Source organism: Stomoxys calcitrans, chromosome 2, assembly GCF_963082655.1.
Source record: "Stomoxys calcitrans chromosome 2, idStoCalc2.1, whole genome shotgun sequence".
In the NCBI taxonomy this organism is placed as follows: Eukaryota; Metazoa; Arthropoda; class Insecta; order Diptera; family Muscidae; genus Stomoxys; species Stomoxys calcitrans.
This window is the reverse complement of record NC_081553.1, coordinates 179479340-179495223: the sequence shown is the minus strand read 5'-3', so window position 1 is coordinate 179495223 and position 15884 is coordinate 179479340. Positions and strand designations below refer to the sequence as shown.

At 38.6% G+C, this 15884-nt stretch overlaps 1 protein-coding gene across 1 annotated transcript in view; it reads left to right on the top strand.

The window, feature by feature from the left end:
* LOC106086113 (irregular chiasm C-roughest protein) overlaps positions 1-15884 on the top strand; it is a 1171308-nt gene that overhangs the window by 951791 nt on the left and 203633 nt on the right. The window contains exon 15 of the mRNA XM_059363383.1: positions 508-621. Coding sequence (XP_059219366.1) covers positions 508-621 — 114 coding nt within the window. The remainder of the gene's footprint in view (positions 1-507; positions 622-15884) is intronic.

Genomic DNA, 15884 nt, shown 5'->3' with positions numbered 1-15884 from the left:
TTAACAATACCTGATACCAGACATATTAAATAACACAAAAATGTATTTGTATTCCTATTTTCATGCAAACATCATTTGCCATCGTTTCGATTTGATCCTTGTTGATTGGTTATGGTCCTGTTTGTCCAACTTCAATGTGCAAAATGTTAATGATGATAATCTGCGGATGTTTGTTAATGCTATCGAACAAAAAACGTGTCATCAATTTATGCAAACAATGCCGAACATCACAACAAACAAATGACAAATAATCAAATGGAATTAAAATTGCTCAATGCTCTACAAACACTAACGAACCATGATGTTGGTGATAATTATTCAACATGCTACAACAACAACAACAACTTAAAATCTTTCCCGTGAACATTGAAACCTATTTATACCACTTCTAATGGCATATGCATTGATGTTGGTGCATCCTGCCGTCGTCCTTCATCATAACCATCATCATCATCATCATCACCATCCCACGATGACCTCATTTTGCTGTTTGTGGCCCTTCTGCAGAACCCTTGGAAATGAGTTATTTATTGGGCATCGCAGGCGGTTGTTTGGCTGCTCTGTTCCTATTGATTTGCCTTTGCATTTATGCGATACGTATTAGGAAATGCTGCTTTAAAGGTAAGTTAATCATCGATGATTTACTAATGGCTTGGCAAGCGGGCCAGGCATACAACTGAGTTGATTTAACTACACATAATAAATCACCCGTACAGTGATGCATCATCTATGATGGGTCATTTAACGAATCATGGTTTTTTTTATCTCTATTTAAGGTATGGCAACGTGATTTAGTAATGACCATAAATAATTTCATTTGCAAGATTAGGTTAATAGAGTATAGAGATTTAGTCTAACTGTACTAACCCACTTTTTAATGAAGTATGTGTTGAATGAATAAAAACAGTAGTCTAACTTCATAATATTCCACATTTGACCTCAATAAAATTGTTTTTGTTAAAAAAAAAAAGAAAATTTTAAAACAGCTAATATCGAGGAGAAATGGAAAGTCCTTTATAAAAAATTGACGCGTTGCTGATGTTTTGGATATTGTGAGGAAGAGTATTCCAAAGATGTATGGTACTCGTATAAAACTGCCATTCAGATACTTAGCTCCTTCTTCTAAAAAAAACAAATTTCCTACCCTTTCTAGATCGGGCAAATATGAATTTGTCATAGAAGTATTTAGGTGTTTGCTTCCAAATGATTTTATGTAAGACTAGTAGAGATCTAGTTCTAAGTAGATTGTCAAAGCTACAGCCATAAAGGGAAGTAGCGAAGTGAGAAACTTGGTGAGTCCTTCTTATACTACTTCTTAATACTACATTTAATTTTCGTAGGCTTAGTGAATCGCAGTTTGAAAAAAGTTCACACCCATAGATCAGACTAGGAATTAGATATGTCTTTGCTAACAGATTTCGTATTTCGATTGGTGTATAAGAGTGTGTTGTCCACAGTGCGCGCAGCTTTGCATATGTCTGCTCGGCAATAGCATTTAAATGATTTGACCAAGTTAAAGAACTGTTAAAAATTACACCTAAATTCTTAGCACTAGACACAATATACATTTTCTGTTGATTTATAGTGATATCCGCAAAGTAAATCTTTTATTTTTGTGAAAAACAATCACTTTCAATCCCATGTCTATAGACATGGGACAGGTCCTCGTGGAGTTTTGCAACGTATTCACTAATATTATTAACAGAGCCGCTAAGGAATAATTGAACGTCATCAGCATACATAAGGATTTGGCTATGGACCAACTGGGTAGGAAGATCGATTGCGTAGAGCGAAAAAAGGAGCGGACCAATTATTGAGCCTTGTGGAACTCCCTTAGGCACTAGAATTGGTTCTGATATTGAATCACCTACGTGCACCTTGCCGATTACTAAGATATGATTGAACCAATTTAATAGAAGTATCGCTAAAATTGAAAAATCTTCTAATCTTCATATATAAGTTATGATGATCAATCGAGTCGAAAGCCTTTGAATGATCTAGTAGGACGAGAAAAGTAAAATTGCCATCATCAATTTCGCTTCTAATTGATTCCGAAACTTTAACTAATGCACTAACGCAACTATGATGGGCACGAAACCCGGATTGTCTACCGGACAACGAAGATTCACAATGGAGATATTCGGACAGCTGTTTATGCAAAATATAGAAATCGGACGGAAATCATTATTCGATTTAGGGATTGGGATTATCTTTTTCCACATAGTGGGATATGCACTGGAGATTAGAATTCAATTAAAGAGATAAGTAAAATAAGATAGAAGTTAAGGAACTAATATTCTTACGTATCTTGGGTCAATGTTGTGAAGAACAATAGCATTTGACTTGTCTGATCTAAGACAATGTAAAACTTCGTCGTGCGATACAGATTTAAACTCAAAAATGCAATCAATATTTGTGCTTTCCGAAAGCCTATTAGTGTCTTGGTAAAAAGTCGAGTCTATATCTAAGGTCGGAATATTAACAAAAGATTCATTCAATTCATTGATATCACCATGGTAATTAGAAACTGCATTGGATTTTCCAATCCCGACATCATTTTTAACCCTCCACTTGCCTTTCGTGTCTAATGCCGAATAATATTTAGATGAATAATAAAGTAATTTTGCGTCACTGATGAGTGCATTAACTTTATTTCTTGCTGTGCGGAATTCCTCATGAAGTTCAGGCGTTTTAAAACGTTTCCACCTGGAGTAGGCTAGGCTCCTGTTATGAATAAAATTCCTAATAGTGGCATTAAACCAAGGCTTAGTATTCGATTTCTTCATCTTAGTCCGAATGGGAACTGTTGCATCCTAGATAAGTCCAATGTTATCTTGAAGAAATCTACATTCCTCATCGTTAGATATAAGATCATATATCCCATTCCAATAGACTTCCTGAATCCTTCCATCTAAGGCAGAATAGTCAACATTTTTGAAGTCACGTTATGAAAACTTCTCCATTGTCTTTGACACAGTGAAATTGTAAGCCACAAAAATCAAATCATGGCTTGAGAAACAAGCGGCAGATATTTGGTCACAGAGCGAAATATTTTAAGTATTATTCACAAAGAACATATGCAAAAGGGAATTAACAGTCGACGAAAAAGGAGTAGGGTTTATAGAATTGGTAGGGGAATGACCCAGTGCTAGTTGGAATCTATAAATATATTGGAATTAAAGTCCACAGCTATAATAACATCATTATATCCCAAGGTTATGGTCTCTAAGACGTTATGAATTTGATTCAAATCTATTGTATTGTTTGGCCGGTAGATAAAACCAATCAAGATTTTTTTCAATTTTGATAAAAACTCCACGAATACATATTCCGTTTGATCCTCAGGATTAGATTTTAATCGGAATCGGGCTTTTACTTAAAGGACGTTAGTCGAGATGTATATCGGTTACATATGAAGTTACGCAGAATAGTCTTCTTGACCTGATTCTTACTTCAATTTTCCATTGCAGAACATCCTCTACCCGTATGTAGAATAGATTTCCAAGCGCTTCGATCTTCTGAGCTTCTTCTTCAATCTCTGAAACCAAGTTTCGAGATGGCATTCTACTCTTGACATTCTACGTCATCGGTGTTTTGGTCTTCCCTTTTTACGTGTTCTATAGGGTTTCCCAAGAAGAGGTGTTATTTTGAATTACATAGTATTTCGGTAACTATCACTTTTGATTCTTGTTTGAAACTTTGAGTGGAGCGAACGTATTTTTATTTCGATCCGCAAGAGTTTTCTATATCTAGTAATAGGTAGTTATTTTCAGAGAAATTCCTAAGTCAGACGACTGGTCAGCAGGGACTTATGACGAAGACACCTGGTTCGAGTCTAAAGGACAAGGCCGAACCTATTGTTTCTTCGCATGCCTATAATTTACCTTGGCCATCGGCCTTCCCCGGCAAATCAATACCCTCATTAAGAGGTTGGAATAATAATAGGCCCATCGCTCTCAGGTTTATTGTGAGGCCTGGTGCGACTGATTCTAAGACTCTCACCTATAAAGGGAGAGACTTCCTAAATTGGGTTCGAAGATTCGCTGCACAGGCTAGAAACGGTACTGCAGTCAGCCAAAAGGATGAGGTCGCCTGGAGGGCATCCTATGCCCAAAAGAACTAAGGCGAATAATAGTAATACGAGTACACTCGAACACTCCAAGTACTACCTCAACTGCCTTTGCAAGTATCCATGCCAGACTACACCATAGATAGTATTAGTATCTTGTGTGGCGTGAATTGTCGTCTGTCGAAAAGAGGCTTTTTTCTTCGTTTATAAAAAGGAGGTCCCTTATATTTGAGCTTAAAACTTGAATCGGACAGCACTCATTGCTATGTGAAAAAGTTTGCACCCTGTCCCTTAATGGAATGTTCATGGGCAAATTTGCAAGGGCCTAGGGATGGAATTGATTTATGGATCTACCACCATAAATCGACTAAAGAAAGAGTCGCATGTTGCATTTTGTATTCACAGTACAGTTAGTAAATGGCGAAATCGAATATCATTTCTCGATCAGGCACTTACATTCAATGTACCAATCAGATTTTATGTTCCACTTACAGGGTATCTTACACGAAGATCTAAGGCCCACAGGAGCCGCAATTTATTGCTCGATTTCGCTGAAATTTGGCATAGTGAGTTATCTTAGGAACTTTTAGTTCGCCAACAATAGTTGGTTGTGATTTTTCAGTAAAAAATCATCAACATTTCCATCACGAGTAACTTTATTTTTAAATTAACTCAGAAGCAAATACTTTTGGTGACTTGTAAACAATATCATGAGCTGTCAATAAAACAAATGTCCGGTAGCTGTCATTTCTAGTTTGACAAACATACCATGCGAACCTTGTAACACTTTGTGTCAGCTACTCTATACATATACAATTAACTGAAATGAAGTTTTCCTTTCCAAAGTTTCTCTAAGAATACATAAATATCGTAAGTTCTTTTCCCCTCTCTTGTATTTGTCCAGCGCATTACAATCTATGCACTTGTCATTAAAAATCGCCCCGAAACTGAGTACATTACAAGTGACATTGTTTAACTAAAAAAAGCGTTTGAGAATTTTTGCTTTTTCCAGTTCAGTCTCATTCATTTGACAAAGGCAAATATAAACTAACATCAAATGCAAAGAAATTGATAGTGGACCTAACACAGGGCCAGGGCAAAGAATGAACTTTTAGTTACAGCTGAAACGCGAAAACTAAAAAAAAAAAACAAAAAACTAAGCAAGACAAACTTACACTCAACTTAAACACCAGCAACATTTCATCAAGTTAATGAAGAACTTTGTTAGATTCTTCTTCCATTCCTGCTATCCTGCTGCTTCCTGCTATCTGTACATACAATCAGCAACTTTCTTTTGTGCTTTACTTTTATTTGTTTGCTGCAAATGGACACCAAATCCGACTAAATGAACGAAATCTGAGTTAAAAACTTTTCTGCTACAGGACATAAATGCCACAGTTTACCAAGCTTTTGCGAGAAAAACCAGCACAAAAGCAAAAAACTCGCGTTTATGCTCTAAGCAAATTTTTATGAATGGCAATGTAGTCACAGACAAGCAAAAGCTCATTCTTTCCATGGTTGTCTTTTTTCTCTCTTCAAGTAATTTTAATTAAAACAGTATAAACAGGAAAACGGAAATACAAACCTCAGTCAGAAAAAATTAAAAAGGGGAAAAACTAAAGCCAGAACACCGAGAAGAGTAAAAGTAGCGTGAGTTAATGTGGTGGCGAAAGAGAGCGCGAGATTCAGCGAGAAAAAAGAAAAAAACAAATCTCTGCAATGGTCACTTCCCAGTCAGCGAATATAAAAGCCAAAGCATTAACCAATTGTTAGATTGGGTTTAGTACTCGCCAGTATGATGGTTGGTCATAAAAAACCATGCACACCACGCTTTGAATATAAGTAGTAGTGTTGCCATATTTTCCTATAAAGTGTGACAGGGTAATTCCTAGGAATAATGCAATGGTACTGGAAAGATACCTCCTGGTCCTTTGCCTGTTGTCAAAGCAAATTTACCCAAGAACATTTCATTAAGGAACAGGGGCAAGCTTCTCACAAGACTCGCAAGTTTAACTTAATGATAAGGAACATCCTTCTTACAGCCTAGTCCGAACGGTGTGCCGCAGTGCGGCACCTCTTCAGGGAGAAATGTTTGTATAGCATAGTGCTTCACAGATGTCACCAGCGTTGGGGGGGGGGGGGGGATAAAGCCCATTTTGACAAGTTTTATACCCTCCACCATAGGATGGGGGTATACTTATTTCGTCATACTGGTTGTAACTCCTCGGAATATTCGTCTAAGACCCCACAAAGTATATATATTTTTGATCGTCGAAAAAATCTAAGACGATCTAGCCATGTCCGTCCTTCTGTCCTTTTATCTGTTGAAATTACGCTACAGTCTTAAAAATAGAGATATAGAGCTAAAACTTTGCACAAGCTCCTTTTTGTCCATAGGCTGGTTAAGTTCGAAGATGGGCTATGTCGGACTATATCTTGATATAGTCCCATATAGACTGATCCGCCGATTTGGGGTCTTAGGCCTATAAATCCACATTTATTATCCGATTTTGCTGAAATTTGGGACAGTGAGTTGTGCTAGGTCATTCGACATCCCTCTTGAAATTGGCTTAGATCGGTCCAGATTTGGATATAGCTGCCATATAGACCGATCCGCCGATTTAGGTTCTTAGGCCCATAAAAGCCACAAATACTATCTGATTTTGCTGAAATTTGGGCAGTAAGTTGTGTTAGGCCCGCCAATATTCTTCTTCAATTTGGCCCAGATCGGTTAAGATTTGGATATAGCCACCATATAGACCGATCTCTCGATTTCAGGTTTTGGACCCATAAAAGGCGCATTGATTGTTCGATGTCGCCGAAATTTGGAACAGTGAGTTGTGTTAGACCCCACGATATCTTTGTGAAATTTGGTCCAGATCGATTTAAGGTTTTGGGCCGATAAATGGCGTATATATTGTCCGATTTCACCGAAATTTAGGACGCTGAGTTGTGTTAGGCCCATCGACATTATTATTCAATTTGGCCCAGATAGGTTCATATTTCGATATAGCTGCAATATAGACCGATGTCTCGATTTAAGATCTTGGGACCATAAAAGGCCGTTTATTTTCCGATGTTGACGAAATTTGGGGCTGTGGGTTGTGTTAGGTCACTCGAGATCTTCCTCTAATTTGGCCCAGATCGGTTCATATTTCGATATAGCTGCCATATAGACCGATCTCTCGATTTAAGGTCTTGAGCCAATAAATGGCTCATTTATTGTTCCATGTCGCCGAAATTTGGGACAATCAGTTGTGTTAGGCCCATCGACATTAGTCTTCAATTTGGCCCCGATCCGTTCTGATTTCCATATATCTGCCATATGGACCGATCTCTCGATTTAAGGTCTTGGGCCCATAAAAGGCGCAATTATTGTCCGATTATGCCAAAATTTGGGACAGTGAGTTGTGTTAGGTCCACCAACATTCTTCTTCAATTTGGCCCAGATCGGTTCAGATTTGGACATAGCTGCCATATAGACCGATCTCTCAATGTAAGGTCTTGGGTCCATAAAAGGCGCATTTATTGTTCGATGTCTCCGAAATTTGGGACAGCCAGTTGTGTTAGGCACATGGATATTATTCTTTAATTTCTCTCCGATCGGTCCAGATTTCGATATAGCTGCCATATAAACTGAACTCCGATTTAAGGTCTTCGGCCCATAAAAGGCGCATTTATTGTCCATTTTCGCCGAAATTTTGGAAAGTCAGTTGTGTTAGGCCCATCGACATTATTCTTCAATTTGGCCCCGATCGAACCAGATTTCGATAATGCTGCCATATAGACCGATGTCTCGATGTAAGGTCTCGGGCCCATAAAATGCGCATTTATTGTCCGTTGTCACCGAAATTTGGGACAATCAGAAGTGTTAGGCCCGTCGAGATTATTCTTCAATTTTGCGTAGATCGGTTCAGGTTTGGATATAGCTGTCATATGGACCAATCTCTCGATGTAAGGTTTTGGGCGCAAAACGGACAATAACGTTTTTGCCAAAATTTGGGACAGTAAATTGTGTTAGGCCTACCAATATTTTGCTTTAATTTGACCTAGATCGGTCCAGATAAGGATATAGCTGCCATATAGACCGATATCTCGATTTAAGGTCTTGGGCCCATAAATGGCGTATTTATTGTCCGATTTGGCCAAAATTTGGGACAGTGAGTTGAGTTATGCCCTTTGACATCCCTTTTCGATTTAGCCTAGATCGGATCAGATTTGGTTATATCTGCCATATAGATCGATCTCCTCATTTAAAGTCTTGGCCCCATAAAAAGCGCATTTATTAGGCTTTTCGACATCCATGTCGCATATGTCTCAGATCGGTCTATATTTGGAAATAGCTACAATAAAGACCAATAATTTGTTCTACAAATTGAGCAATGGCGTGTACTTTTTATACGACTCAATTTCCGTGCCGAATTTGGTCCAAAGGTATCCAAAGTTCGGCCGGGCCGAACTTAACGCCTTTTTACTTTTTTCTCATGTTTTTGCCCAGGCGTTCAGCGTTATGGGTGGACATGCTAACCTCTGCGCAACGATGGCCACCTCGTTGGCAATATCCTCAAATAAATAATACGCCGAGGTAGCTTCTGCAGTTAATGCGACGTTATTATTGTTGACCTCCTCCTCCGGATTGTCTGAAAGAATATATTGGGTTGCCCAAATAGTAATTGCGGATTTTTCATATATTCGGCGTTGACCAATTTTTTCACAGCTTTTGACTCTGTAATTGCATTCTTTCTTCTGTCAGTTATCAGCTGTTACTTTTAGCTTGCGGATTTTTCATATATTCAGCGTTGACAAATTTTTTCACAGCTTTTGACTCTGTAATTGCATTCTTTCTTCTGTCAGTTATCAGCTGTTAATTTTGGCTTGCTTTAGAAAAAAGTGTAAAAAAGTATATTTGATTAAAGTTCATTCTAACTTTTATTAAAAATGCATTTACTTTCTTTTAAAAAATCCGCAATTATTTTTTGGGCAACCCAATAGCTTTAACCTGTTGCGCAACCAGGTTGTGGAACATTCCCTCTATTCCACTGACATAGTGTAAACAAAAAGTGACACCCCTTTGCAATTCATATCCATGCTACCCCGTATACTGGGGTATGCAAGTGCTCTTTGATTTTGAACCATTTTACTTACCAATGATTCAAATAAGGTTACAAATATTTGTGGAAAATTAGTTGGCAACACTGGTGGGCAGTATGCCTGATCAGTGAATATTTGCCCACTCGAATACCATTAACACTCTTTCGTCTGTTATTACACCCAAGGCTGTCTTTTTGTACTATTTCCTTTCACTCTTTGGCATTTCGTACTTTCGTTTTGTGCAAACAACAATAATTTTAATGAATTCCTATTTTTATGCAATGTTTTCTATCTGCTTTTAGCCATGTTTAAATATTCACAAGGCTGCGCATGTGTGCTTGTGTGTTTGTATGCATAGGAGTATATGTGCGTGTATGTATGTGTGGGGTTTGTACGTCTATGCAATTTGCAGTTTTAATTATTTACCATTTTGTTACACACTCAATCACACACACTCGCACACTCACACTGGTATCATATTGAAGTTAATGCTTTCGAGTTGCATAATTAGTTTTGTGTTTATTTCTGTATGGATATGCAGCACACCATGGTACAGTGGTGACAAAATTTTACACTGGTCAACACGAATTTTAGTTTCCTTTGATTTTTTTTTTTTTTTGGTGTCCTAACTCAAAATGGCACGTAATTTCAAAATCAGGTAACAGCTTTTTCTTAACAGCTCTTTGAGAGCTGTTAAGGCTCAACTCTTTTCCACCGTGGGAAAAAATAATATCGGATATAGTTTACTATGTTTACGTTTCGATATGAATTCATAAGGAAGATGATGTGTGCTTGATCCAAATAGGCATACCCAACTCAACGGTTTTGGTACGGGATCATATAATTTAATGTATTTTTTTGTAACACACAGAAGTAAGAGAGATATACCCATTTATAAGTATATGGATCGACTCAGAATCACTCTCTGATTCGATTTTGGTATGTCCGTCTGTCTGTCCATGTTAATTTGTGTACAAAGTACAGGTCGAGACATTGCTATTGAATTTCATAGAAATTGGTTCAGATTTGGATATAGCACCCATATAAAGAATGGATTTTTAGCTATTGTCTTTTTGGCAACACTGGCTTAAACAAATCACGCACGTGGTTGTCAAACATCTTCAATTTGGTATATAATTTAACCATGAATCGTATTACAAACAAACAACTCTTGCAAAATTCAAGAATCTTGTTATCAAAATGCGTGTTCTGTTAAGAAAGTTCATCGTGCGCTTCTTCTTCTTCACCGACTATGCTCACTTTTGGCTCAATGGGTACGTAATTAAGCAGAATTGTCGATTTTGGATATCAGCCAATGCATCCAGAAAAGTCATAGTTTGGTGAGGTTTATGGGTTGGTGGCATCATTGGACCGTACTTCTTCAAAGATTATGGGAATCGTAACGTAAGTGTTTCGTAGCCATTGATTGGATCGAACGATTATTTATTACGCTCCTCAAAGAAAAAAAGCATATGTCCGTACCTCGGAAATTTTATATCTATTACGAACAAATTTTAAAGCCTTTTGGAGTAGGCTAGAAATGGACTCCAAAGACCCAACATCTGCGGTGGGGCGTCGACCGTAGCATGTTGTTGTCCCCTCCAATAGGTGTGGGTGCCTTGGCACCTCTAGTCGGGAGTAATGCTTCAAGCGCACAACTAGTCGTCAAACTAATTAATGAGGAAAAGACGGATAAACCAGAACTGTGCATCCCAGTTCGTTCCCGGCCTTTAAGTAAAGGTGGTGTTTCTGACTCGGATTCAGACAGCGACGGTGTCAATGAAACTGTCATCGCAGCCGAATCGAGAGATGAGGTCATCGGGATGACGGCAGAAGTGAGCGATGGCTCTGCTAAGCTCACAAACAAACCGAGAAAGCGATCCGCTGCACGAAGAAGGAGACATTGAAGTGTGCACTGGCAGGGCAATCGGAAGAAGGCGCAGAATGCTGGAAGAGATAGAACTGACATTCCGGGCACTTCTACGGAAGCTGGAAAGAGAATCAGATCTCCCGAAGAGCATAACACTGCTTAAATGATGAAGAAGAAAAATAGCTCCCTGCTTTCAAGTACTCTGGGAAAACTAAGCCAGCCATCCCGCAATGGAGACTCCAGACAGTATCCTGCGGAGGTAGACAAAGTCGGAACAGGAACGAAGGAAGCGCGCACGGCACCTTAGTCTTCATGGAGGACTGTGATTTCCAATAGGAGGCCACAGTCATCACGGAAGAGGAAGATGGTCGCTGAGAATGGTAAGGAGCCGCACAACAGAGATGAGCTGACTTATGCAGTCATCAATATCAGCTGTGCATCTAGTAGGATTCCACCAGATCATTGGTTCCAAGTGGAGGATCTGGTTAACGATCGGATTTTCGAACATGTGTTGAACTCTGTAGAGGTTCCACCCATACAAATAATGATACCGTATTGATACCGTCAAACAGCTCGTCAAAGGTCAAAGGTAAAACTGGGAAGTCTAGGATGGACAGAAATTCTCATTTTGAGAGATCAGGCCGTGCAGTGGCAGTTGACTCAACACCGCCCTACAAACGGGGCTGACATCGAGACAATTTCGGCCTCTCTCAATATTGGAAACCAAACCAAACACAGCCTAAGAAACAGGGACACGACGACGGACCCATCGGCTACTTCAAGATTCGGAGCACTAGGATAGGAGAAGATCCTTATATTGAAACATTAGGCAGCGCATCGACAGGAGTCTCAATGCAACCCAACGAACAGGGAGCCTATGATGGAAGGAAGGGAGGAAGTTTCCGATCGGATACCTGAGACGACACTTTAGGTCGAGTGCGAGACACTGCTGCCAGTGGCACAGTCTTCGACTGCCGGAACCCTAGTATTGCCATCAGGAAGATCATGTTACACGGATGGATAAAAACTAGAAGACAGAGTGAGCCTGGGGGTCTACTTTGAGAACCCAAGGACTGAGATCTGTTTTAGACTGCCTGACTATAAAGCGGTCCTGCAGGCGGAGATTCGGGCGTTCACGAAAAGTGTGAAGTGGTGTGGTGCTAACTCGAGGACGTTGAGTTTGAACATCTTTGCAGATAGTAAAATGGCTATAAGGGCAATAACAACCAGCCAGGTAAGGTCACGAACAGTCTTGTAGTGTAAGAAGGAGATGGCAAAAGAGCATCGTTTGGGTGCCTGGCCATAACGGAGTAAGGGGGAATGAAAGGACAAACGATTTGGCAGTAAAGGCCAGAGAACTGCCGTCAATAGACTTGGTTAATCTGAAGCCTTTCGAGCCAACGCAGTCCGATTTAAGGGCGTGGGCAACGAACACATGTAACATTGTGGAACAGTCGATAGGACGGCGAAAATCCTATGGGGTGATCCAAATCGTGAGAGAACGAGGCTATTACTGAAAGGATGTAAGAAGGAGATCTGTATAGCTTTTGGTAACATAACGGGACACATAGGGCTACGAGCTCACTAATGCAAAATAGGTGCGGCAAGTGATAGCATGTGGGGATGATGATGAGACGTTGGAGCATTTCCTTTGCCATTGCCCAGATTTCGCGGCTAAAAAACAGCGGTACTTAGGTGGAGACACAATACCAGACATGAACCAACATAGGTGAGTGATTTGGAAAAGAAGTAAGGATTTTGTAAGTAGGAGTAAGAATTTTGTAAGTAGCATGGATTGCCTACCTTAGATTTTCTTTTTCGAGGTTATTTTTGTTGTATTAAGTCCGCTCAACAAGCTGATTACTGGCTTAGGTGTATGTCCATTGTGGCATGGGGCGGATTAATATCCGCACCCTCATTTCAACCTAACCTTACCAAGGTAACCTCTACCACCTCCAGCCGGTTCTTGGTAGTAAACGTTACCAGGTTGGAACTTATAACATATTCGATAAGCAGCCCACCCCTTTCGTTTATGTCCGAACTTCTTTATTTTTGGTGCCCTATTGTGCATTACCATCACAATGGGTCTGTTTTCCCCTGCAGCCTTTTATGGGTCCAAGAACTTAAATCGGGAACATGACTCAACCGTCTTAGATTTGTACGACATATATATATACAACGGCACAGATATCTCTACATACCTTTTCAAAATTAGCAGTTATGTAAACTGGCAGCAACGTAGTGAGGACAGGTTTTTATCCTTAAAATGTTTATAATACTGTGGATATATATATATATACAGTGGCATAGAAATCAATATTTCGATGTGTTGCAAACGGAATTAAAAATAAATATGCACCCGTCCTTCTGTGGTGTGAATAAAACTGGACATTAATTTGATCAAATCAGAAAAATCAGAAAATTTTTTATTATTCGATTATTTAAAAGATTTTCTCTAAATTTCAATCTATGTTGCCCGTACTTCCACTGTTAAAACTGCAAAACATTATTCTCTGTTATATTCTTGTCCGTAATTTTTCATTATAGAGTGAGTGTAGTGTGTGTGTGCACCAGGACTAATAACTCCTCTGTAGTTGTTTTTTTCTTTTTTTTGTAGCATACCTTAAGGCTAAAATTAAGAATCGTTCGCTATTATTAAGAGTCAACATTCCATGTTTTGTTTATAACAAGAGATGGTCTGTAAACAAAGTGGCCATTACCACAAGGACCACAACAAGGAATTATGTCCCAGTCCCACGGCCATTACAATTTACCTCGACGACTTTAGCCACAAACAGTCTCTCAAAGGGGTATGGAGAATTTTTAAGCAGCATTTTGAGAAGGGAACGGCAAGAACAACAATAACACGTTGACTTAATGAGTAAATATTTGTTTATTTGTTTTTGCCTGGCTTGACTTATTATTATTATGATTATTATGATTGTTATGATTTTTTATTTTTATTGTTATTTATTTGCCATGGTTATTTTGGTTTCGCAGTGTGTTGCTGTGCGTTTTCGCTTTTGATTTTTGTTTTCCATTTTATTTTATTATTGTTGTTGTATTGTTGTTATTCTTATATCAACCCATTATGTTTTTTTAATGAATGTGTTTTTTTGTATGTTTTTTGGTCGTACCGCCTTCAGGGCAACATGTTATGGACTGCAGGATACAGCGACCACACCGGAAGGTTCGTTGTTTTTTATTTAAATACCCTACAACATTGGTGGAGTATGCAAAGCTTAATAGATGAGCTTGTTATACACGAAGGTTGGAAGAATTCCTCAAAAAAAAACAAGCTGAGAAATGGATCTATGGGAGTAAAACTTATTTACTAACTTAGGTTGTCATTACTTCTCCAAGCGCTTCGATTGTGTATCTTACCCCAAATTCCAAGATACTTTCCCCACTTTAACTTTCTTTTTTAAATCACTTTCAGGTTGGAGCATCATCTTCCACTTATAGAACCCATCCAACATAGGTGCTCATTTTATTGTAGTACTGCTAATCGACGTTGACTTAGCCTCTATAGTTAATTGTTAACATAAAACCAAAGTTTTCCATTAACACAGTTTGGTCCAATATTTTGCAAAGGATTTTCAGTGTTGTAGGGTATTGTCGGCAGGTTTTGGACCAGCTACGCTCGTCGTTTACTTCTTTTTCGTTGTGTTTCTCATTCGTGGATGGAAAAAAGGGTCTACTGCAAACAAAACACTTTTCAGATTTGCTGGTGGTCATTATTAATTGAAACGAATGAATTAATGAGTGCCTCAACGAATGAATAAAATATTTACTTTATGTTCTTGTTGTTGTTTTTGTTTTTTGTTATTCCTAATACTTTTGTTTTCCTACATAAGGGTTAATTATTGTATTCATCATTTCACAGGAAAAACGGACTGGGAAAACACCACCAAAAGCAAAACAATGATAATTGGACAAAAACAATTCAAGTCATTAAATATTCATAAGGTTTTGCAAGAAATTATAACAAAATTCTTTACACAGCAGTAAATCAAAAAAAAAACAAGAATGAAAAATTCAAACTTTAATTAGTCAAAATATTACCACGCTTGTTTAATTGAATCAATGAAAATGTTGTTTTTCCTAAACGAATGAAAATATCAAGCAAGTAACAAACAAGTAAGAGCGTGCTAATTTCGGTCGGGTCGAATCTTATATACCCTCCACCATGGATCGCATTTGTGGAATTCTATGCGCAGTATCTCCAAATAATCTAATATTTCAGTTCATTCGGGTAAGAATTGCGCCTTGTAAGGGCTCAAGAAGCAAAATCTGGAGATCGGTTTATATGGGAGCGACAGACAGACGGACGGACATGCCTAGATCGACTTAAAATGACATCAGAATCAAGACCCAAGATCGGTTTATATGACAGCTATACCAGATTATGAACCGATTTGAATCATACTTAACACAGTTATTGGAAGTGATACTAAAACACCACGTGCAAAATTTCAGTGAAATCGGATAAGAATGGCGCCCTCTAGAGGGTCAAGAAGTCAAGATCCAAGATCGGTTTATATGGCAGCTATATCAAAACATGGACCGATTTGGCCCATTTACAATCCCAACCGACCTACGCTAATAAAAAGTATTTGTGCAAAATTTCAAGCGACTAGCTTAACTCCCTCGAAAGTTAGCGTGATTTCGGCAGACAGACGGACGGACGGACATGGCTAGATCGACTTAAAATGACTTGATGATCAAGAATATATATACTTTATGGGGTATCAGACGCATATTTCGAAGTGTTAGAAACAGAATGACGAAATTAGTATACCCCCATCCTATGGTGGAGGGTATAAAAAAAACCAAAATTTGATTTACTAGAAA